The sequence below is a fragment of the Acanthisitta chloris genome, unplaced genomic scaffold (genome assembly GCF_000695815.1).
Source record: "Acanthisitta chloris isolate BGI_N310 unplaced genomic scaffold, ASM69581v1 scaffold12666, whole genome shotgun sequence".
Classification (NCBI taxonomy): Eukaryota; Metazoa; Chordata; class Aves; order Passeriformes; family Acanthisittidae; genus Acanthisitta; species Acanthisitta chloris.
Genome location: NW_008679830.1, coordinates 39,049 through 65,124, shown reverse-complemented (window position 1 = coordinate 65,124; position 26,076 = coordinate 39,049). Strand labels below are relative to the sequence as shown.

General features: G+C 44.5%; 1 protein-coding gene across 1 annotated transcript in view; it reads right to left on the bottom strand.

The window, feature by feature from the left end:
- Window positions 1-11,814: 11,814 nt before the first annotated feature.
- Window positions 11,815-26,076, bottom strand: part of FBLN2 (fibulin 2) — a gene marked incomplete at its 5' end in the record, with an annotated part of 36,495 nt that continues 22,233 nt past the window's right edge. Inside the window, 8 exons of the mRNA XM_009077484.1 lie at window positions 11,815-12,735; window positions 13,765-13,888; window positions 18,320-18,448; window positions 19,449-19,565; window positions 20,189-20,314; window positions 21,022-21,147; window positions 25,138-25,281; window positions 25,578-25,715. Of these exons, the coding sequence (XP_009075732.1) occupies window positions 12,378-12,735; window positions 13,765-13,888; window positions 18,320-18,448; window positions 19,449-19,565; window positions 20,189-20,314; window positions 21,022-21,147; window positions 25,138-25,281; window positions 25,578-25,715 (1,262 nt within the window). The remainder of the gene's footprint in view (window positions 12,736-13,764; window positions 13,889-18,319; window positions 18,449-19,448; window positions 19,566-20,188; window positions 20,315-21,021; window positions 21,148-25,137; window positions 25,282-25,577; window positions 25,716-26,076) is intronic.

The following is a 26,076-nucleotide window of genomic DNA, read 5'->3' as shown; positions in this document are numbered from 1 at the left end:
GCTTATTCTGAGTTGATGGATAAGTAAACATTCACCAGTAAAAGCAACAAGGACAGCAAATAAAGCCTTGTTCTCTTTATCCTCTGCCACATGTCCAGGGCATACAGCATCCCTTAAAGGTGGGAAAATGCAAACATCTACATAAAGGCTGGGAAAGCAAGTTAGAAAGTCCGATCCTTCTGGTATAATTTTGGATGTGAAGGTCTTGGGACACAAGCAAGACTAGGTTTGAGGGAAGAGATAACATCTTTATTGCACATAAGGATAGACTGGTGAAAAGAAATAAGCATTTGGGCTCAAAGCGCTTTTCCAGCTTGCATGCTATAAAGCTTGTCTGCTTCTCCAAGTATATCATTATGTCTCAGGAATCATATTATCTCTCCCTGCAGACTTTATAGTGCTTAAAATGTCAGCTCTTCTTGAAGATGCCTGCTTTGCACCTTCCATCTGTTCCCAGATACGAAGCTGCTGTCCATCACTGCTTCTCACCCTTCCCACAGCAACGTGGGAAAAGGTACACTTCAGTAGAGAAGAGCTCCCAAATAAATTATGGATTTTAGATTAATATTAACTTTATTTCCATACCAAAAACTGTCAGCAGAGACCACAGAACATAGGTATTATATGCTCGCCATGTGAAATTCAATTCTCAGAGTAGGCACAAGAAAAAGTTACCAGCTGTTTCAGTGCAATATGTATACAGTAAAATCAGCCTAAAATCCTTAAGTAAAAACTTCTACTTGAAAATGAAGAGTTAAGAATAAAGAGCTGGTGGGTGTAGCAAAATTAGTTTGAGTTCTTCCCAAGAGAAATAACAAAACCTAAGGCAAACAGGAAATACCCTAAACTAATATTTTAGATACTTAGGTAGTATTTATTTTATTAGAACAGAAAAAAAAAATGAATCAGTCTCTTTTTTTATGCATGCAATGTGGGTTAAGGCATGGTATATTTCCCATCTTGGAGAAGAAAGCAAGGTAGAGAGTTTAGCTGATTTGCCCAGTCACGTCACATCCATAGCAGCACAAGGAATTAAACCTTGGTCTCTTCTCAAGGAGGTGCCCACACCACTGCTGGTCTCTGTCTTCTGGACAGAGCAGCTGCATGAAGGGCCAAAGCCAAAACATCTCTCCTGAGTGAAGTCCCACCATGTTTTGACTGAGAGTAGAAGGGAAGAGTGTGAGGTCTTTTGGCCAGTGAGGCACCTTTTACACTCAAACCATTTTGCAGCAACCTGCCAGGATAAGGTGGCCTTACAGTGAAGACAGGTACAATTTATATCCACTTAAATTCATTTATACACTGCTCAGGTGGTGCATGGTGGCCTCAGCATCAATGAAAATGAGGCCCAGGACCTCAGTTGCCATGTTGTGGGCTGGCCTGCATCCCAGCAGCATCCCAGTGCCACCACCCAGACATGTGGGGACAAGGTCACAGACTAATGCAGCGATGCCTGCACCCCTGTGAGAGATCACAAGCTTTCTGCCAGGCACCGATGGCCAGGAGACAGCATCTTTTCCATAGCTGCTACCTGGGGCAACCCACTCTTTATCAGCCCCCTGGCACTGTGCACTCACATTACAAATGCCAGCCACGCTCAGGTCCTCGGGAGCACCAGCAAGAGATCCACCCACTCCTCTGGCTCCTTTCTTCAGCATTATGTCAGTCTGTTATAAATCATTGGAGCCAGCTTGCTCCCCCATCAAGGCCCTGCACTCATAGACTCAAAAATATCCCTCCCTTCTGTTGCTGCCAGCTTCCAACAAGGGGAGTTTTGCTTTGCTCCATTTTTCAAGCCAGCCACATGCCATACTGCAATGACTTCACGCAAGTCTATGGACTCATTTGCCAAGAGCCCAGAACTAAACTGCATCCACTGAACCATGGGAAGCCTCAGCACTTACGGTTTGAGGGCTGTAATTCCTGGCAGTGAGCTCCTAAAATGGTGCTTTTCAACTCTTCCCAGTGGGAAGCCTCCAAAATCATGTCTGTCCCGACGTTCAGTCTCCGACGTGTTCGTCGCTGTGTGAGGAGCTGGTGCTCCCCACGTGGTGAACAGCTCATCCCTTCTATGTGGATGTGCATTTCTCCTCGCTGTGTCTGGGAAACGTGGGCACAGCAGAATGAGTGGAAATGCCTGGAGGTGTGCTGCTTCCCTGATGGGTACTAATTAAAAGTAGCTTATGAACCATCCAGTTTATCAGTGTAGAGGCCTTAAAATTTCACCCTGTTAAGGCTAGTTTTAAACATTTATTATGCCTGCTAGCTGATCATTAGCTGGCAGCATGGCTGGAATCACTGCAGCTAGTTCAGCCATTGCTTTTGCCAACTGCATTTGAAACAAAGTCTTAATTTTTCCATGGGTGTTGCTTCCACCCCACCATTTGTTTCCCTTTTTGTGTAGTTCCTACATTTATGATGGTCCTCTCTGGCAAACTGCTAATGATCAGGGAAGCAATTCCAGACAGCAATTTTTCTTCCCCTGCCACTCTTCCACACATCAGAGGGCCATGATCGAGTGCTCAAATATCCAACCTATTCCCAGATGTTTCTGCTTTTCCTCTTTTGAAAGGATAAATACTGAATTGATTTCATCCCTGTCACGAGTTCATCAACATCAGCAGTAACATATCAGATGTGATTTTGCCTTGTGCTTTCCCAGAATATCCATAGAGAAATATTCTTGTTCATACATGCAAACGCATAGTAAACCCAACCCAAATCAAGTCAGTCCATCAAAACCAACTTCCTCCACACTCAAAGTAAAATCCTGTGCAATCTGGAATCATTAAGACTATTTTAATGCTCCCTTCTCTTCCAATAAACACATATCAACACTTCCAGACACTTTTCTTCTTTTCTTTTGAGTCATTTCCAAGATAGCCCAACAGTATGATAATGCAGGACAGTAGTAATTTCCGCAGGAAGTCCATAAAAATCCTCTCTCATTTCCAGAATACTAGTCCAAGAAATAAAGTGCAAATCAGAGCATCTCCCACATTTCTTTACAGGTATTATGAATCTTGAGATGATTAAATGCCACTAAGTAAGCAAGGAGGCTGCCAAAAAAAAAAAAAAAAAAAAAAAAAAGCCAAGCTTTGTTTGAGATAAAAAGTTGTCTTTCATCTCAGCAGCACATTAATGTGAGGATTATCAAAGACGTGATGTTTCTGTGGAAATGCTGTTTATCAGATGCCAAGGACCTGCACAGCACACAGACTGTCCAACACCCTCACTGAGAGGCTATCCTGCTGCACTGATCATCCCAGCCCCAGCTTTCCCTGGGAATTTCAGCCTTCCAAGTGATTGTGGTGAGCTCTTGGCCCTTTGCCACTCGATGCAGGATATTCTTGGCAACAGTGATAAGGACACTTGTTCCAAATAAGGAGAAATCTAGAAACTGGTTTGTCTCGGCACTCTTGGAGCCAGGCAAATCTGCCAAAGCTCAAGGAGCTGGACACAGGAAGGGGGGGAAAAACACCCACAAAAAGCCCAAATGAAGAAAGAGTGAACTTATGACTGTCTCTCCAGTACCAGCCAAATCTCATTAGAGAGCAATGATGATGAAATACATTGACCGTAAGTGCAACAGGCTTGATGAAAGACCTTAAAATGTTTATGCTAATCCAAAGCTTCAGTTTCACATTCCACACAGGCTTTCCAAACAAGAACAGTGCCAGAAAGCATGGAAGAATGATCTTAACTTTTACCTTTGAAAACAAACAAAAAGCCCAAACACCAAACCCAGTTTTCCTCACAGCCTACATGTTCTGCCGGAGAAGTAAAAAACAGCTTTCCTAGATAGGAAAATTGCTTTGCCTTACTTATGAGACAAACCTGTGTCAGAGCTACTTAGTCCTCCTTCAGATCTCAGTGTGGCCAAAGCCTCAATTTAGTCTGGAGAAACAATGTGGTCCCAGCAGAGCAGCTGGTCTCAGCAGCAAAGCTGCACACACCTTGTCTTACACCATGGAGGAGCTACCCTACTGCCCTCACGGTTACTACACACGTACCAGTGAGATACACATATGCAGAGCCCTCTGCAAACAAAACAAAAACTCCAAGACATTTCTAGTTCTGGTTCTATTCCAAGCATCTATTATTTAGTCTGACTGCCCCTGCTCTATTTCCTCCACTTTGATCAACTAATGACCAAGAAAAGCAATTACCAGCATAAAAAAAATATATTCTTAGTATCTTTGAACTGCTCTGGCAAGTGTAAATGCATTATTTTCTGTGAGAACAGAAGAAATACTTCTTCAGTGGCTAAGATGAGAAATGAGGGGAAAACAAGTAGAAGGAGGTAGGGGAGAAACGATTCTTTTATTAACTAATTAGATCAGCGTTGAAAGAAAATGAGCTGCAAATCTCTGCATTATTGACCCTGAAGAGGAAGCTGTAATACACAACAGAGATAATGAAACACTGGGATTTGCTCTTGAAAATGGCTTATCCTGCCCAGACTGGGGAATATAGTGACCTACAAAACAATCTAGTTATTGTCACTGGGAGGAAGGGGATAAATCCATCACTGACAACTGGCAGCTTTGGGAAAATAGTGTCTACAGGTACCAGCTGGTCTTGTACTCTGTTCTTCAAAGTCTTCCAGTGTCAGCACGTGAAAGAAATCCCTGTTATTCCTCTATTTTTTGTTACCAGATTATGAACCAGCTGTTACTCTACTCCTGCTTTCCACCACCACTGTTCTAGACAGACAGCTGTAACACCACCAGAAAACCCCAGAAGAAGCCCAAGCAGGTCTGCAGTCACAATGGGCCCAAAACTGACTGAACTACTTCAACACCAGCCAGACTCTGCCAGGCCAGACACAGCTGCAGCACTGCCCATCACCTGACCCCATGTGGTTTCCCAGAGTGAAGATGACTCTTGAGGACATAAACTGAAAATTCCAATACCCTCTCAAAAAATTTACATGATGAACACACAGAAACAAATATTTAACATTAAACTCTACATGTCTACAAACTTCAAGAAAGAACAAAACATAATGCCTTAAAAAAAACCCAAAACAGAACAAAGAAACAAAAACACAAAGGAAAAACCAACAAAGAGTGGAATTTTGGAAAATATAAATCATCCTTTATTAGTGATTTCCCAGGATGCTCATTCAGCAGCACACTCTGCAGTACCAGAGGTGCAGAGTGCAGCTGCCTCCAAACCTGCAGCACTGTACAGTTTAAGCCATGGTATGACTTAGAATAATATTATTCCTCAGGTTCTGGCCTGGCAGCTCAGCAGCACTGCCAGCAGAGCAGAGCTGCTAACACCAGTGCAGGCTCTCAGGCACCAGTGAAAAAGGGCTGATGGATTTTGGGATGTTTCTCTTTTCGACCTGTGCCCTTTTACATGGGAGAGGAGTGTTGAAACAAAAACCTCCAGGCAGTGGGGTAAAAGGAAGAGAACCTACAGGAGGCAGTTGCAGAAGAGGAGAGGCTGCAAGTGGAATTCATAACAGAAAGAGATGGAGATTGTTGTGGGGCTAAAGGTACCAAATAGACTGTGAACTTCAGGGATTTCCAAGAATGGGAAAGATGTGAAGCGAGGCTGATGAAAGCTTTCAGAGTCCTTAGAATGTCAATACTACATGTAAAAACCAACTCTGCACCACCTGCCAAGGGATTTAAGACTACCCAACTGAGGCACAGATTAGCTGCTCAGCACACCCATGGCAGAGATGTGAACACTCACTGCCTCTTTCTCTGGACACTCACAAATCTGAACCACTGAACACACAAAGAAAACCTCCCAAAGTCCAACCAGCAACAGTCAAACTCCTCCTGAACTCCACACAGGGTACAAGGCTGATGGAAGGCTCATGAGGAAGCCTCATGGTGCAGAGACTGACAGCTCCAACACTGCCTGTTAGCTCTGAGTCTCCTCCTGAACTGGAGGCCTGGCCCTCACCCTCCTCTGATCACTTGATTTACTAGTGGAAACATATGTTTAGGAACAAAAGTATGGGTACCAACATGGAGTAATCACATTTTTAAATGGCCTTCATCATTATATATGTTAGCATCTTCCAGATGTGATTCAGGCAAAGTTACAAGTATAAACCAGTTGTGTCTTTGTTCCTGTCCCCAGAGGAAAATTAAGTTATGATTAAAGCTGTGCCTTCACACAGTCATCCACTGCAATGCAGCTCTGCGTCAACAGCTGTTGGGAACCTGTGGAAAACACTTTCTTAAGAAAATTAAGTATTTTTCTCAGGAAATAATTATTTTCAAGGTTATTGAGGCTGGGTTTTTTGTGGCTGGCTTAGGAGTTAGGAGCAGATGCCTAGTGGTATACAGCACAGCTCACCACTTGGGTTTGTGGTACCCAAGAACATACTGAGCCTCACACTCTTCAGCCACTGGTCCCACCTCTGGTGCCCAGTCTGGGAAATCCTCAGGTGAAGGGAACAAATGCTCAGCAAGATTTATTCCAGCCTCTAACATAGAACAACAGATATACTACCACATATACTCTTACAGGGTGAAGTAGAGGGTTTATTTTATACCTCTTCTAGTGGATGCAAGAACACATAGAGGTTGTAACCATGGGCATCACAATTGCTTAGCACCCAGTTACCTGTTTGGACAGAACCCAGAACAGACTCCAGCTCTCCCAAATCCCAGTTGAGCACTCGAGGCTTCCCAGTTAATGGGATTACTTGCATCAGTAGCTGCTGGTTTTGTACACAGCGTGCAGGCTCTTGCCTATGTGAATCACAGTTAAAAGCAGTGTTGTCTAACACACAGGAAAGCCCTCTGTATCTGTTGGTGAGAGCTTTTGCTTTCCCATCACCAACACAACCCAAACCTTTCATCAGGGTGTGTTACCTCCAAAAGATCCCTTGGTGTTTATCAGTCACTGGTTTACATGGTTTATGCAGACTCCAAAAGCAGCAGTGCTCCACCTCAAGTCCTTCATTGAAGGTTAGCAGTCTTTTTCCCATACTGAAAGTATTCCACATACATGTTTCTCCTGGCTATCAGTGCTGAGGAGGATCTATTCTCTCCTATGGTGCATCTTGCTGCAGCTGGTGATCCTGTACTCAGAGTGAGCCAAGAACCCTCTCTGGAGCATAGCCCAGTGGAGTCTCTGTTGCTGCACAGCATCTTCATTGACAGAGAGAAAGGCTTCTACCCCCTCCCATTCTCTCATGTCTGCATTTTGGATGTATTTTCCTTAAATTGGACCAACTGGTGTTAATAATATGTTTCATAACTACTTTCTAGAAATGGTGGCACAGATGAGAGCTTAGTACTCTGCACATTTGACTATTATTTGTAAACAAAATTAGATTCTTGGTCTTCCCCTTCCCCCAAAAAGGAGAGCATTCCTTACTTGTTCTGTTGGGAACACTGTTAAACTCTGACTCCTTCAGATGGCCCTTTGCACAATCTGTTTCTCTTCAGAAACTCAGCATTTCTCTGTGAGATTTGGTTTAATGCTTTAGTTACAGACTATTAGCAATGAACCACATTTCATGAACCCTGCACAGAACTAATTCCCATATGCCTTCTCATGCATTCTGTGCTGACCAACCTGGCCCTGGGGCACATGTAAGGATAAGTCACCTCACCTGAGACCAATGCACAGCCTGGAGTGAGCCCAGTGTTACTGTCCCACTGGGCTGTCCTCAGGCTGTTAGATCAGACACCCTTTCTGCTGCAGCCCCAAGCCCCAGCAGCACCAGTTCAGCCCTTCCATCCCACTGTTACCATCGAAACATCCCACACTCCAAGCAAGTAAAACATCCTGCTGTGAATTTATGCAGTTAACACAATTCTTGGCTACCCCACAGAAGACTCACTACTGCACAAAGGCTCTGCTCCCACCCCTCCCATCACAGCATGCAGGGCACCACAATGGTCTCCTCTTCCTCTCCAACCTCAGCTAAAAAAAGAAAATTCACAGCAGATGTTGTGATTTTTTATCCCCACCATAACAGGAGCTTCAGCTTATGGGAACTAAAAGTCACTGTCTTCCCTGAAAAAAACCCCAGGGCCAAACAAACCTCTGCACTGGGCTGCAACTGGAAGAATCCATCCTTCCCACAGTGCCAGCAGGGTTGACAGGAGCTTCAGGGCAGGCTCAGGACAAGGCACAAAGAGGCAGGAGCACTCCTGGCTGCTGCCTCTGGTGAGGTGTGTCTGCCTGCCAGGGAGCTACTTCCAGGAGCAGAGCCTCCTGAAGAACAGGTGTGAGGAGGGGGTGGCTCAGCTCTTCCCCTGCTCTCCAAAATGCCACCACCTGTGCTGGCAGAGGCACTGTGACTGAGACTTTTGCAGAGGCTCTTATGCTCTGATGATAAAACATTATTGTAGTATGTCCCTTATTACACTTTTAACCTCAAGGGATGATCCAAACCATAAAATATGTCTGAAATCTGCTTCTGTCCTGAATCCCTAGGCTGAATAACAGAAACAAGGATACAGAAATGCAAGTGAATGAAAAGCTATTTGTGGTATCTCAGAGGTAATGTAAGAATTTTGGCCCATCCCAATTAACAGGTCAGTGTCCAGCAGTGGGGGAGCCCTGCTCTGCTGCAGTGTAAGGAGAAGGAGCAAGGCTCAAGCTGAGCAATCCGATGCCTTTTGCCTGCATCAGGCTCCCAGAGGAATCATAGAATCATGGGATCTTAGGAGTCGGAATGTACCTTAGAGATCATCCAGTTCCCAACCCACTGCCACAGGCAAGGACACCTCCCACCAGAGCAGGTTGCTCAAGGTTTCATCCAGCCTGGCTGTGAACACTGCCAAGGTTGGGGCAGCCACAGTCTCCCTGGGCAACCTGTGCCAGTGTCTCACCACCCTCACAGGAGAAAACCTTTTCCTAATATCTAACCCACGTTTCCCCTCTTTCAATTTGAACCCATTGCCCTTTGTCCTATCACTGCAGTTCCAAACAAGGAGTCCCTCTCCGGCTCCCCTGTAGCCCCCTGCAGTATCTGAAATACTGAATGCTAGCATGGACTAGTCAACACCTGCAGTGAGCCACAGACATGGATTTTTTTCATACATAGAGATTGTAAAATACTTCCTCCCTGGTGCAGAAAGGGAACAATTTAAAATATTAGGTTAAAATATCACTCTCACCAACCTACTGCCATTTCAATTCTGTTATGTACATTCCAGTCAAAAGAAAACCTGGTGTTTCATTGTGCAGTAGACTCACTCAAATGTCCAGCAAACACACAGAATAACATTTATTCTTCCTTCCAACGACTCATTTGGTCTTGCTCAGTCTCTGGGATCACTGGATCTCCCAAGGAATACAACAGTGGAGTGCAGAGAGGTCAGATTTCATAGAGGCAGGAGTAAGTAACCTGCAAAGCTAGCAGATCATGCATTGTTCAGGCAGGTCACAGCAAGGCCACATCCATTTTGGGGAACACACCGATAATCTGAGCCCCAAGCCTGCTATAATTCTTTCTTTGCCAGGTTTGCAGCTGTTGTCTTCCTCATGAGTTTATCAGCTTGCACAGTTCTTGGGTAGGTGTTCTTAATTCACCTCAACCAGGAAAGGGTTGGAGTGGCCACGAAGAAGCAAAGGGAATAAAGAAAAGCTACTGAACTCACTTGTTGGGGTGGGGGGGGAGAAAAGGAAAGAAAAATACAATTGTTCAAGCATGAATTCAGGAAAGATATTATTGTTTTAAGGAAGTCTAAGAGGCCATGGAGGTACAGCCCAGACCTGAACTTTTGTGCCTCTGGATACACACTTTCTCCATCCAGATTCCCCTGTCAAACAAAGTGAAAGGGTGGGGACTGGGCCTCCGAGGAGCTAGACCAGTTGAAGGAGGCTAAAATTCCAGTTCAAAGCCACTCTGAGCCACTGAAAGCACACCCAGGCTGGTCAGTGGGCTGTGTCTGCTCAAGTTCAGCCACGAGCTCTGCCCCAGGATAAAGCCAATACAGTGCTGACTGTCCCTGTGCTGCAGCTCCCACTACAACTGACAGGGCAAACACCGCAGGCTGGGAAGAGGTAGAACACTCCTCTGGCTATTCTGGAAGCAGAATAATGTGAAACTACCTATTGTAATCCTTTCCTTTGCTTTGATCAGTTGCACTGAGCAACTCTTTCCACCCTTTTGGAACAGCTACAGGACAGTGCTGATGAAGACACTTTTTTCTAGCATAGCATTTTGCTTATAATAGTATGCAAAGCCCTTCCTAAAACTTTCCTCATCAATTACCTGTCTAGAAAATGAAGAGTTGGTGTTACAAACTGCCAGATCCTTAATATGATTGACTATGGCTAGTTTTAGTCAGCAAAAGGTCTCCACGTAACAAATTACTTGTCCATTTGTTCTCTGACAAGAAGAACTGTCGAGGCTTGAATATCATTTACGCTCAATCAAACCCTAATGCTGATGGAGAACTCTGAGTTTCAGTGACTCTTGATGTGCCCCACTGGGACTTGGAGAAATGTATCACCACTTAACACGTGCACTGCATAATGGATCTGAAAGGCTCATGGCTGCCACGGCCTCTGCCCCATGCCAGGCCTGGAGCTGCAAGATATGCACTCATTGAAATGGCAAATGGCATAAACAAGTGTTTCTCAGTTGCCATTCCTTGCTAAATGCTTATGAGACTGTTAACCATGGAAAACAAAAGATGGATGGATGGAAGAAGATTGCTCCTACAAAATGATTTTTATAAAAACGAAGAGAAGGTTGATGTGTGCAAGCTCACAGATACCCCTTACCCTACAGCTGGGGAACAGCAGTAACTTCTCCCTGGCTGCAGGACTTTATGATCTCAGTTACAGAAAGATTTGCACGTTATTATCAATAAGAAGATCCAAATTAAAGAAGTGACTCGAAGTGGTGGAGACTGGCCTGGGGATACACTGAACACACAGCATTTCCTCTCACCACACAGGTGGTGCTTACAAGAGTTTTAGATGCAGCTCATACAAATATTTTACAATATAGTAAAATTGTTGATTATGGCATAAAAAGCCATAAGATTTGATGTCTCCATTTTTTGTGTTAAAATAAAATTGACTGTAGGAAAAACAGGTTGTTATTTTGTCAGGAAAGGCTGGATCAGATGATCTGTGAGGTCCCATCCAACCTGGGATTCTAGGATTACTGAACTGCAGAGTAGTCAACATCAGTATATCTTAGCTATGTTTTTCCTTTAAAACATTTCACAGAATAACTCAGCTGGAACAAAGGAAGCTCAGAAAATTGCAACACTGGAGCTTTTTGGGTTTCTGGGAAGGAAAAAAAGAAAGAAAAGAGCCACAAAGAAGTTCTGATCTTCATTTCTAAATTTTAACAAATAGTTTGATTATGCTGTGCTTTGCCAGATCTGGCCTCCAGCTTTGGACCTCATCCAGTTTCCTGTAGCACCAGAGGAAATCTAGCTCAAAACTTTGGTTGTGCTATTTTCTAAATGGCAAAATACAACCCACCAGTGTAACTGGCATTTTCCTCTGCGACATTTAGTAACACAACTGAAGGAATTTTCCTGAAGCAGAGAAGCAATTCTCCTTTTTGTCTGCTTAAAATCGCAAGTTACTCCTCAGTGGAACACTCAAGCTTTAAATAAGGAGCAGAAATTGATGATTTATTTCCATCTGGACATTTCTTTAAGAATCATAAAGCATGGAATCTGCACTTACAGTTCCCTGAACAGAATGAGGAGCAGAGGAACCTCAGCACCTCCAAGGACAACTACTGAAAATGGCAATGTGAGCTCTTACCCTCAAGCAGGACATCCCGTTAAGGCCTCAGTCTTGCACATATTTAGCATATGAGTAGTCCTACTAAAGCAAGACTCATCCATAGGCTTTTTCACTGGTGGAGTTTTATTTATATATATTTTAAAGCAACATATTATGAAAGTTGGAAGGAGGAAAGTAAACCGGTCCCAGGAGGTGTGTTACCCAGCAGTGGACACGTACGGCCTTCCACACAGCATCTCAGCAGAGAGACCTCAGTGAAGGCACTGCCTCAGCCAAACCATGACTTTGTGTCATAAAGAGAAATCAATCAAAGTTTTTTTCCCAATACTCCCAAGTGAACATCTCCTCTGTAGTGCAATACCCTGCAGAAGTGACTACATCTACAAACAATTGCTAAGGAAAGGTCCCAGCATTTACCACAATGTATGTTCTGCCTTTCTAACCCTTCCTTCATTTGTTGGCAAATGATGATGCACAGAATTGCATAAGAAAACAAAACATAAAAAGATAAAAATTAACTTAATTTACACAACCAATAAAAAAGTTTAAAGCAATGATAGAAAAATAATATAAAGGCTAGATACATTAAATGCCAGTTCAACAGTATTAAGCTTTGGTAGAACAGGTAAAGAGCATAGCACCAATAAAATCCAAGGTCAGCACAGGTTTCAGTAGGCATGAGCTGTGATGAAAATGTAAATTTTGGCAAGAAAAGTAGTGTATGTTCCCTGGCGCCACAGTTTCATTTCTACATCCAACAGAAAGTCTTTAGGCTCTTTGACTTGTCGCTGCAGGTAGACGATGCCTGTGTAGGAGTTGAGCCTGCGGGTGCTGAAGTAGCTTTCTTCATTCCCTTTGGTGATGGTGAGGATGATGTTGTCTCCAGCATAGGCAGGAGATGGTCCGATCCGGAAAATGTGAGCCGGGACCACAATGTTGGTTTGGAAGTTCAGCTGGTAGTAGGTGATGCGCACTGGGGTGTTCTGGCAGTCCAGGTAATTAAAGCAGCTGATGCGTTCACACCTCCTAGGAAATGAGAAACGAAGCACCTTCAGTGTCCGTGGAACATCGGGCAAGAATATCTGTACCTCAGAGCATGGCAAAGTATCAAACCAGAGTCCCAAACCTCAGCATGCTGAACTACACCAGCTGCTTGTTCTGCTCTTCCACTGCTCAGAAAGCATTTGTAAATTATATAAAATGTGCTGCAGTGTAAGTAAAAGATCATGGATGTGGGGAGCTCTGCTGGGAAGCTCCACAGTGAAGAAAGAGCCAGAGTCATGCTGCAAGCAGCAAGGAGCTTGGAAGAGCAGTTGGTGGTTCATCACTGACAGCACAGGGCTGGGACAGTGCTTCAAGAAAATAAGAATAAAACCCCTTGAAAAGGTTGCTAACACATGGGGAATGGGAAACAAGCTCTTCAACTGGAAAAACTGCTCAATTCCATGAGGCAGGAAAAGTATATTTTAAGTCATAAGCAACTAAATATGAGTTCCCAAGGCACTGGCAGCCACTCAGGCAGGAAGTGGATTGGGAGATTTTGGGGCTCCTGAGCCTCAGCTGCCAGAGCTGGAAGCTGGGGGGTGTGCCATTCCCAGAACCCTGTGGCCTGGCAAGCTCAGTATCCTGCTCCCCTCCAACATTTCAACACTCCCTGAGGAACTGCAATCTGAATATTAAACAGGGAGCCCCAACCCCACTGTAAAAGTGGAGCACTGAGCAGCCTGGCAGCTACTGCCTGATAAAAGCAGCACACAAGATCTTACTTTTGAAAAACTAAATTATAAACAGAACCCTTCTAGAGCTGCAGCAGGAGAGCTGCAGGCTCTGATGCCTGCTGTTCGAGCAGCAGTTGGAGGGAAAACAGGGTCTCTGGGACTTGGAAGAAGGAAGGATAACCAGACAGAAACTCTGCATGGGGAAGGCCTATGTGCTTCATGTACCAAAGCAGCTTCTCAGAGCTCTGAGCACCTCCACCCACGCATACACCAAAGCACTAGGTAACAGCACAGGCAGTGGCCTGGCTGCTGGCACTGCTGCACAGCCCATACTCACATGTCAGACACTTTTCTGTAGTTGGAAGGGCACTCGAAGGACAGGCAGCGGAAGCTGCCCTGGATGTTGTAGCAAGTCTCTGCAGCTGAACAGTTATGGGTTCCTATTGCACACTCATCAATATCTAACAGAAAGAAACACAAGGAAAAGACATGCTAAGTTCAGAAATAAAAATTAATCACAGTGTATGGGCTGTGTTATGCTTGTAAGGCTCTGTGTGTGTGAGAAGCACAAGGAGTCTGTGGGTTTGGCTCTGAGAGCTGAGGGATCATCCTCACCACCCAGTCACTGTGTTACCTCTTCAGCTCCTGTGCCTGCAGGCCAGGACTGCAGAAAGCCCCCAGGAAACACCTGGGGTGGGAAGTGCATATCCAGGTGAGGTGTGTCAGGTTCATCTCCATGCTCAGACGCTTGCTTGTATTTGGAGGGACAGGGTAAACCACACTGATTCCAATTCTGCTAACATTCTTCTATGTTTAAGATGTCTTATATGGAAAATAATTTCCTTCCTTGACATTATCAGTTACTAATAGATGACAGAACCACTCAGCAGGGTGTGCAGTAAACAAGGGAGTCCACTCTTCCCTACAAGCAGCTTGTGACTCTTTCCATGCTGTTTGGCAGTTCTTCCCTGCCCAGGGGAGCATGGCCAGCTGCATCCACCCAGCATGTGGCCAGGGCTGGCCTTCTACTGCAGGGGAAGTGTTTTTCTTTACCTGTACTTTGGATCCACTGGCACACTCCTGTGAACCTAGTTGTCCTCATCCAAACACATCTGATGAACAGAGGGTTTAATTTTCAGTGAAGAATAAAGATGAGAAAGTCAAAAGTTCTCAAACCCCAAGATGTTCCTGTCCTGCCACTTCCCACTGCAATAAATACCAAACATGAACAGGCTTGGCTCAAACCAAGCATGAACATCTAGACAGAACTGCTGCGTAGTCATGTTCTCCCTGCTCCTGAGGTGTCAAGAGATGTGTGATAACTAGTATTATAAGGTAGGCTGAAAGGAAACAGAAATAAATAACTAGGTAGAAGTAGCCTAAGGCAGTGGAGCCCTGAACATCCTTGACCAGCCCACAGTTGGGTAAGCTTCCCACAGCTGTTCTGATGGAAGAGAGTTTTAAAATAAATTTCCTGAAAGTGATGGGCCCATTTTTACAGCTTCACAGGTCACTGGTACTCCCTCAACCACCACTGGTTCATGCTTAGAGCTTGCCTAGTTCATGCAAGGGATATCTAACCCAGCGCAGTGCTCCTACGCTGCTCAGTGTGTAAGCACGATGCACGTGTGAGCAGCACAACAGCTGGAGGAGCATCCAACTGGTTTCCAACAGCAGAGCACATGTGTGGACTTGTGTGTGGTGTGGGCACTGTGTGTGCAGGCCCTGGAGCATAAGGGTCAGGCCCTGATGAAAGGTGACCACTGCTGTAAATCACTCACACACTGCAGAACCTGTGTGAGTGCAGTGGCTCCTCCCTCATGTCCACAAATCCCAAGCAAACAAACATCTCCCATCACCCAGTCTGCAGAGGGGCCTTCCCCTTCCCAGAGCAAACACACTCTGGTGTGGATGAAGGGATGGAGGGACATGCTGTGTGTACCTACACATTGGCCATTCGCAGCCCGTTGTGACAAAAGCTGTCCCTCAGGAATAAACAGATCCTGTCAGGATATAACCAACCCATGCTAAAAGCCAACAGAACCTTCTCACTGACTTTGTGAGAGCTGAGGAAGCTGGGCTGTGTCAGGAGAAGAAATCTATGCAAGAAGATTGATCTGCATTAAAGCAAAGGGAAAATACAAAGCAAAGTGATCACCACTGTACTTCATGATCCAGGAGATGTGAGTTCCACCCGGCTATTGTGAAACACGGGAAATTAAGAACAACACTTCAGAACTAAACACACAGTTTTGAAAATTTGAGATAAATATAAATATCTTCCCATGAGATGTAATTACAGAAGTCAATAAAGAACATTTAAAGCTCAAAGACACTTTATGGCCCAGAGTGTAAACGTGGTTACCTAAATAACACATATGCACAAGCCTGAGCCATGGACCTTAAAACGCTGAAAACCAGATGCAGCAACAAGGATCCAGCTTGAGCAGAAAACATTGGCAAAGATCTGCAGTCACATTGTGTACTCCCAAATGTCTAGACAACGCACGGAGGCTTTAAAATGAAATAAATGCTAACAGACAAAGCATGTGGACTGTGTAGGGCTCTGCAGCTCTGCCAATTGTCACAGAGGAGAGAGACTCTTCGAGGGAAACCAGAACCTCCCACCCCCTCTGTTCTCCTGGGATAAGAACTCATCTCATACACTGAACTGGCTGGTTTAAAAGTCTTGCAAAGAAAAGTATACAATAGGAAGTAGGAGAGAATCAAAGTAAAGTAAATCCCTTGCTGATTCTCAGCAGTGCCCCTAGGTGAAAAGCAAATTTCTTCCATATTGCAGTGATTGCCATGAAAGCACTCCCTTCACCGCTTTGGCTGCGCTGCAAAATACCACAGGCAGTTTCTCCAAAAAAGATCCATATGTTGAGACACTATTCCATGAGATATAACTTGTCTGTTTGTAAAAAAAGGTACAAAGAATGTACCACCACTAACTTGTAAGAACTGCTCAGATGCTATCAGCCCTCCAGGATCTGAAGGGGCTCCAGGGAAGATGGAGAGGGAGTCTCTGTTAGGAACTGTGATGACATGACCTCTAAGCTCCATTCCAACCCTTTAATGCACTATGATACTATGATGAGCCACTGGAGCCAGATCTTTAGCTAGTAGAAACCAAGATCATCTTCTTGAGCTCAGTGCAACCAACAGTGTTACTCCAACCATGTTTTCAGACAGACATCAGTATCTAAGCCTGCCCAAACTTGTAACCACAAACCTGAGGGGCCCAAAAAAGCTCTAAGCTCCATTCCAACCCTTTAATGCACTATGATACTATGATGAGCCACTGGAGCCAGATCTTTAGCTAGTAGAAACCAAGATCATCTTCTTGAGCTCAGTGCAACCAACAGTGTTACTCCAACCATGTTTTCAGACAGACATCAGTATCTAAGCCTGCCCAAACTTGTAACCACAAACCTGAGGGGCCCAAAAAAGGGGCATGTACTCAGGAGCTACTTCCAGTGCCTGCCTAAACACCAGCTCAAGGGTTGCCACACATGCACTGAGTTTTGCCCTTTGATGAGCTCTGCCCTCCAGAGAGGGTGCCTGTAACCAGGTACTTGGAAAAGCTTTTCCAAGGGTTACTGTTTGGTCTACTCCATGCACTGGGAACCCTCTACACACAGGTGAGTGTGCAGGGAGAGTTCCACACCACACAAACAATGCCAGTGTGATCCATAGGTCTGGGTGGCAAAACCTTGTCCTCCACCTTCAACACCTGGAGCATGTTGGGTGCCTCCAGCTCGGCTCGGGAGAGCTGTGCTGACTGATTAACATCGTGACTCACACTATTAACTCTGCAACACGTTCTCAGCCTAGATCTCACTGTTGGCAGAGTTGGCAACTAACATGCCAACACTGAAAGTTAGCAGGAAAAAATCCAAACAAAGCCTGAGGAGGGTTCTAGCTGCAGTTTTCTAAAGGTGACTTTTACATTAGAACTTGAATGCACATGGATATCACAGCATCCAAACTCAAAAACATATATTTAAAATATTTTAAGAGGACTTTGTGATTTAATCTATTTCACTGCTCCAAAGTCAGGATTAAGTACACTTATGCTACTCATGATTTACTCAGTGCAAATTCACTGCCATTACCACTGAGAATTCAAACACAGGAGATGCATAACCAGAAGTTATGTGAAGGGTTCCTGAAAAACTAAGGGCAGGAAATGCCTGGCAGTTAGTGTAACCGAGTGCAGGAATGTGCACAGAGTGCATAAAGGTAATCAGATCTTTGAGCACCATCACAGCCAGTGTACCCTTTGGAAATGGAGGCTTAGTTCAGAACCAGACAGCTGTGCACCAGATGAAAACCACCAGACTCCCAGAAGACATTCTTGTGATCCTTGAAAAGGGGTGTGTGAGGGAGAATACATGTCATTTACACTAACATTTACTAATGCCAACAGCATTAAGCTTAGGTGACACTCTGCTGGATGGCCAAGTTCCCATTGCAGCTCTGACACTCTCCCAGTCTTCTGGGGTAGAAAACTGCAGCTCGTAACGAAGCCACAGATTTCCACATCTGGCACCTCTGAGCACACAGATCACTCAGTGCTGTGCCAAGGTGCACACACAGCTCCGTCAAGTAACCAAGTGCCCCAGCTGGAAGGATGAAGTGAGCTCCCTTGGGAATTCGTTTCAGCAATTGGCTCACATTGACAGCTGAGTTGCCCCAGCACTTCCTTCTAACACAGGGAAAAGCAGACACTGCAGATACCAATACTTGGCAACTTTGCCAAACACTGACGTTTTCACAGGGGCTAATGTAAAACATGGAGACTTGACTGAATAACCATAATGGCTTAGCTCAGTCCAGGGATTAAAGCTTCAGGATGGAATCCTTCCAGTCCCTAAACAACTCATTACCTCGACAGGTTCTGCCATTTGCTGCCATGGTGTATCCCTGCTCAGGACAAGCACACTGGTAGCTGCCAGGGACGTTCACGCAGCGGAAGGTGCACAGAATGCCTGCGCTCTGCGAGCACTCGTCGATGTCTGGGGAGAAAACACAGTGACACACGTATGAAACACAAAACAACAGAAACCTGGACAGGAAGGCTGCAGAACACAAGGAAATTCCCATCGGACACATTTTAATATGTTCCTAAACATGCACACAACGATGGAAGTCTGAGGTTGCTCTAAGACTGCTGATGGTGCTTTCTGGAATGCTGGACACAAGACTGTTCCCAAAAATACTGGTTGCAAGTAGTATGGACTCCCAGAAAAGAATCATGAGTCTAGTGCATGTCTGAGTGCAAAACTCACTCTGGTACCTCTGCAATTCATAGAATCACAGAATCACAGGCTGGTTTGGGTTGGAAGGGACCTTGAAACTTATCTACTGCCACCCCCAGCCATGGGCAGGGACACCTTGCACTAGATCAAGTTGCTCCAAACCCCATCCAATCTGGCCCTGAACACTGCCAGGGATGGGGAATGCATAATCTGGGCAACCTGTGCCAGTGCCTCACCTCCCTTATAGAAAAGAATTCTTCTAGGCTTTCTTGGGGGGCTTCCTTGTGCTAGGAAAAATGTGGGTTTCTTAGTTTCTTAGAGACTCTTCAATGTGTCAGCATTGGTAATTTCAAGAAAACAGGTTAAACCCTTCCTTTCTCCATTCTGCTCACTCTGCTCTGCATTTACTCACCAGAACCAGCAGCAAGAGTGAGGCTTCACTCAACCCTGGCCAAGCGGAGGCTTTAATCGATGCAATACAGGTAAATATATCTTCCCACCTAATTTTTTCAATCATAAGCTCTGGCCCCATGAAACAATAACCTTGCTGGTTTTATGGTCTACAGGTGTATTCCAGCTCCAGGTAGGAGGCATGAAAACAAACTCACTGTCCAACACCTGGAGTTACCTTTTGCAGCTCCTGTGGCAGGTAGAACTCAAAATCACCCTCAGACATCACCTGCTGCAGAGTCAGAGAGCACTTAGTGCTACAGAGAATACCCATATTTACCTTGACCTGGTGAAGCAGCAGCCTTACCTTTACATGAATGTCCATCTTCTGCCAGCTGGAAGCCTTGCCTGCAGTAGCACTGGTAGGAACCATAAACATTGGCACACTCCTGGCTGCAGGGACTGTTATCGCATTCGTTCACATCTGTGTCCAAAAACAAACCCACAGACATGGCCACAGTGGTTTAGAACAGTATCTTCCACCTACTCCTGTCCCTGAAAACAGCTACCTTCTGGTCACAGTGACTAAGGATGGACTAATTTGTCCTATTTTTTTCTGCTCCCTAGGCAGAATTCCAGAAAACCTGAGGGTGTCTGTTGCACCTGAATGTCATTTCTATATATGCCAGTGAAAGCACACACACATGCAGACATGTGTTTCAGACCTCGTAAGTTACATTGACTAAAAATATGCAATCATTGCCTTTAAAAATAATGGAGAACTCCAAAAATTTCCATACAATTCAAAGTAATTTTTTTGTAAGTTTTGTCACTACCAAGTTTCATCTTTATCAAAATTTGAATGAAGAGTCTCCTATTCTAACTTTGTTCTCTCCTTTTCTCTCATCTGAAAGGAAAGCAAAATGTATGTGAGGGAAGGGAAGAAAGAGGAGAAACTTGTCAACACTCATCTGACAATTCCAGTGTTCAACTATCTGCAGGTTTGAGCACACATAAGGTTTACTGTTTTTATAGTTCACCTCAACTCCTCTAAAGTCCCTTAATTTCCACTGCAATTTCTTCTTCATGGAAACAAACGTGTGGTACCTTCACAGTGCTTCCCATCGTAAGACAAGCGGAAACCAGAAGAACAAGTGCAGTGGTAGGAGCCAGGGGTGTTCTCACAGGTGTGCTGGCACAGGCGTCCGGGGTAATTCCAGCACTCATTTATATCTGCCAGCACAACAAGCAAATCCACAATCAACTGAGGAACACAAGCATCAAACAAGATGCAGGAGGGTACTTTAGAAAGTGTCAGAGATTGATCTGTAGAGGGTGAAATGCTGCACCCTCAGGTTTGATGCTATCTGACTCTGTACTCTAATTGGTGTACAGTAGGGACAAAATACAAAGTGCTGCATCATGGCTCTGAGGAACAAAGTGGGGAAATCTTCAGCCAGATAAATTTCTACAGCAGTAGAAGCACAACCCGTAGGGAAGTACTTTACAGATGACTTTAACTGATAACCTGCAGTTAAACCAAGCCAAGGGCACCTGGTCTGAAATCCCAAAGCCCTGAATGGCCACCCGTGCTGCATAGCACCAGCTTTGGAGGTGATTCCATCATCTCCTGAGGCACTGCATTGCAGAACTAATAACTGCACACTGCAATGGTGCTAAACACTGCCTCGAGGTCCAAGGCTCAATCAATCAGTCGTTTCATCTCCCCTGCAGTTAAACCAAGCCAAGGGCACCTGGTCTGAAATCCCAAAGCCCTGAATGGCCACCCGTGCTGCATAGCACCAGCTTTGGAGGTGATTCCATCATCTCCTGAGGCACTGCATTGCAGAACTAATAACTGCACACTGCAATGGTGCTAAACACTGCCTCGAGGTCCAAGGCTCAATCAATCAGTCGTTTCATCTCCCCCTGTGCCTCACAATGCAGCTCCTTGAAGGCATCGTACTGATATCCCATCTTGCAGTCACAGCGATAGGACCCGGGAAGATTATGACAGATCTGCCCTTCACCACACCGGTGTACACCAGTCTGACATTCATCCACATCTGCAGAGAGAGCAATTGGCTTAAACACAGCATGCTTAAAATCAGTGTTTATTAAGAGAAAAAAGAATTAATTAAGTAACAGGAATAGAAACTGTTAGGGCTCCCCCTGGACAGAAATACAATTAGCTTTTCCCACCCTGCTCTTCTCAGAGCCAGCTGTGTCTATAAGTCCAGCTCCTGAAAAGCAGCACCTTATCTTCAAAAGGAAAATGGTGCCTGGAACTGCAATGGAGCTCTCCCAGTATATTCTGCATTTCAATGTAAACACACATTGATTCTGATCAAACCATGACATTTGAACACCCCATTCTGATGTGCTGCCATTCCATGAGTCACACTAAGCGATTTAAAGCAAAACAAGAAGCAGCCAGAAATTCTGTTCATCAATTAAAGCAATTGCTATTTTCATCTCCAGTTGCCCTTTCAGTCTCACTCCTGCTGTCTACCTTTTGCTCTTTCCCAATGTTGATCTTTTCTCTTTTCCCAATCAACTCCCATTTTGATATTCCTCATGGCCTCTCATCCAAAATCCAATACCAACAAATTAGTTGCTTCTCCACTCACATCATCACTTCCAATCTCACTTAAACACTTAAACACTCTCGGATGAAGATGAAAGGTTCAATACACACTGATTTACAAGACTTGCCACATGACTAAATAGCTCATCAGTGTCTAACAAATCCCTCTTGCCACCTGTGACAAGAAGCATCAAAAAGTCTGATTAACCCTCAGAATTATGTATTTCCGCACATATTCTGAGTTCTGCCATTTCCTAAGCCACCAGATCCCACTTCTTCTTCCTATTATTCACATCTTCAACTGCTTTTACAACGCAAATCCCTGTTCATGTAATATTAAATAGGACGGAAGTCTTAGGCTGGAGGTTCTCCATACTGTCCTATTTGAAGTAATAAGTTTGAGCTCTAAATACTTTCAAAGGGTTCCTGGGCAGTTCTCCATCAAACAATAGCCTTGAAGAGTGCTCTGCGAAGCAATCACTTGCTGAGGAAATGACAGGGAAGTGAGAGCAGAAACTTGGATTTGGGAAACTGGAGATTGTACCAACCCTGATGAGAGGCACTAAGAAATACTTGGTTCAGTATTACAGCACAGAGTCCCACCAACACAGTACCTCTGGCACTGGGTCAGGATGGCAGGGAATGCCCCTCACCAGGCAAGGAACTCCTGACAGGCTCGGAGGTTTCTGCTAAACACTGTCTCCTCGTTTTCTTTTAAGACCAGAGGTAGCACCAAAACAAGGAAGTCTCTAATGCAGACACAAAATTGTGAAGCAGCAGCTTTATTCATAATGAATTTGTGCGTGCAACCATTTCATTAGTTTGTCCCCAGTTATATATTCCATTGCCTTCACTTTAATTAGCTCTAGGGCATTACCCCATCAAGAGTGTGCCATCTCTCATAGTCCTTACAGCAGCTCTCAGCTCAATCTAAGAGATAGTTTTTAATACTCATTTAGTAAATCAGAAAATCTGAACATTTTAAAGACAGATGAATCCTCTAAACAGAGATGACCCTACAAGTGTTGTTCTGCTGGAGAAACATGTGCAGATGATGTTTTTACTACTGTGAATAAATCTGAATCAGGAATCTAATTAGCTATTGTAATGCCTCAAAGAATCTAGTCTTTATCACAGAGAGGGGAAATTAGGACCATATGCTTTTCTTTTTCTTCCCTGTGCTCTCTGCCTACTTTAAAAAAGCCATTCCAAAAAGATTCCAAAAGATACAGACCAGCAGAAGGGACAGAGTGCACACCGCAAAGACAGAGAAATCACCTACTACCATTTAACATTTGGTTTCCCATAATCAGGTTTTATACCTGCTCCTTAACAGCACTGTCAGTCATGTAAAGCAGAGACAAATGCCATCAGTAATCACAATGCATTGTTATCTCATCGTGCTCTAAAGCTCTAACTGAGGTCTGAATAATGGCAACTTCCTCCTCTGTCACATAGTTACACCTAGTCACTCTGTATTAGGAACATCTCTGGAGCAAAGGGGGATTCTTTCTATACCATCAGTTTGAAACTTAGGAACCTAATTTGTCCTAGTTGTTACAGAATCACAGGATCATTAAGGTTGGAAAAGACCTATAAGATCACCAAGTCCAACTGTCAACCAGCACCACCACCACTAAACCATGTCCCCAAGTGCCATATTCACATGTTTTTTGAACACTTCCAGAACTGGTGATTCCATCATTGCCGTGGGCAGGCTGCCCTCGTTAGCAAGGCATGCAAAGTGAAGGCTGTTAGTACTGCAGCTGTTCTGAGCTGCTCAGGGCTGACTGCTGCCTTGTGAAAAAAATAGCATCCATGGAGATACTGGCATGGTGGTCACCCTAAGCACAATTTCAGGATCACCACACTTCAGGTGGTGTAAGCATACCTAGCCCAGTTGACTTGGCAGAAAAAGGGCTGAACAAAAGTAGCTGAAGAACTGTATCTTCACTGCAGCTGAGACAGACAGGATTTTCAGACCTTCACTTTAGAATCCTAGAATCATCAGGTTGGAGGAGCCCTCTGAGATCATCGAGTCCAAGCATCAACCTGCCACTGCTGTAACCCCTAAACCATATCCTCCAGCACCAGAACCAGACACCTTTTATCACTTCCAGGGATGGTGACTCCACCACCTCCCTGGGCAATATCCCAGTGCCTGAACACCCTGAGACGAAAAACATTTTTCCTAACATCTAATCTGAATCTCCTCTGTCTCAGCTTGTGACCATTCCCTCTAGTCCTCTCCCTGCAGGCATGGCTTTGTAAGAACTGTAAGATTTCAGGCTGTATATAACTGAGACTGCACTGCTTTGCCTGGATTTACAAAACTGTATTAGGAAGCTTTCTCAACTGCCTCAGCTGCACACATAAATCATTCCCATCTTCTGCTGCTTCTAAATCTTCCCCACCTTCTCACTGGACATTGTCTGGACAGTCCTGGGGGAAAAACAATGAGGGGATATAGAGCAAAAAGGTGAATACAGAAATCTCTGCGGAAATGGGGTTCAGCTATACCACTGGTTTTCACAGCAAGTTGCTAGTCATGACAAATGAATAGCTACCAACATGTCTTCCAGCTCCCTGCAGCATCACCAAGCATCTTTTGTTTATTTAGCATCCTTCCTTTTATTCAAAGGGAAGATAAGTAGAAATCATTGGGATATCATCACTAACCCAGCTGCTGATTTGTCTTTTTTTTTTTCTGTTTCCCCTACTGTCATTTTATGATTTCCTACCTCATGTAACAGCACATGGAATCAGAGAACACACAGCCTTGGGCACCAAGGACTGAGCTTTCCCTTCCTTATGCCTCATGTGCTCATTTGCAGAACAAATGCTAATAACAGACAAAAATCTGCTATTCTGAGTCAGTAATTCCCTAAACACATAGGAACAAATACAAATCAGGATCCAGCTGTGTGCCAGCCTGGATGAATATTTCAACATTCTTTTCACAAAGAAAATATGAATTTATCCTAAACATGCCCACAAGTGGATGTGATGGGGAACACCATGCTTAGCCCTACAAAGAACATCCACTTGGTTCTACTCTTGTGAGCCCACAAACTCAGTGTTTCCTGTTTGCTGCATCCCATGGCTGCAGATCACATCACTGACAGTGAGATACTATAAAAGATAGCAAGAGATCATGGTTCTGACTGACAGCATGAGTTTAAAAAGCAGCTAAATCACATTCACTCCAAAGTGGAAGACAGGGATTCCCATCTGCAGTCAAAGCCAATGCTACCTAGCTCCAGGAAGAACTCCATGGAGCAATCACACATCAGTCCAGCACACTGCAGAGCAAACAAATCCCCGAGCTGCTGGGACTGCAAATGCATGCAGCAAATTCCCATTCCTTAGACACATGTAGGAATCTGGAGGTAACTCAGAAACTCTTTTTAGAAGCAAAATACACTTTTTGCTCTGAGGGCACCTGGCCAGCCCCCGAGCCTGCCCTTACCGACACAGCGGGTTCCCTCCTCGTTGGAGTGGTAGCCTCTGCTGCAGGTCAGCATGTTCCTCTGGCAGGTGTAAGACCCTACAGTATTGATGCAGTTGAATCCTGGTTTACATGGCTCAGGGAGAGATGTGCATTCATTAATATCTGGTGAAGAAAATGAATTAGAATCAAGAGAAATGCTGCTTTTTAACCTTTCTGGTCTGTTTTCTTTCAGCTACAAAGGTAAGGCTGATGAAGGTCTGCTGTGAGAAGACTTTCAAATTCACCATGCAAGCATGAATATCTTTAAAAGGACAGCAATGTTGAACTTAAATTCACAGCAAGGTTTGAGGAAAATGACATATACAAGGGGTCAATATATACCTCTTGAACAGGCTAAAAGGAGCAGGGGTTGGCCAGTGCTGCTGCACATGTTACAAACACATTCTAGTCACACTTACCAACACAGTTTCCCTCAGGGTCTTGCAGGAATCCATCCATACAGCGTTGCTTAGACTCACAGTAGAATGACCCTTCTGTATTCTGACAAACAAAGTTTACTTTGCAACTGTGAGTTCCTCTCTCACATTCGTCGATATCTGTTAATCACATCAAAACATCAAACTGGCATTAGTTAAGCTCTAACTTTCAGTAATCTTCATGACTAGTTAACTTTCAGAAAGGAAATGATGAAACATTATTTAAACCAGACACCCAAGGTTGCCAATGGGAAGGCTGAGGTTTAGGTGTGTTTGCTCTTGGACATTCACTTCAGCACAGGCTTCAGGATTTGTCAGGTCCTGCAGCAAATATGATTCAGGTCCCCACAGCCACATTCACAGCATCTCTTGTAACTCACAAATACTGAAACATTGCCAGTTTTAAAATCCTAAAGACACACATTAAAGCTAGGAATAAGCTGCACAAGATAAAACATGTACCACACTCGTTCATAAGCAA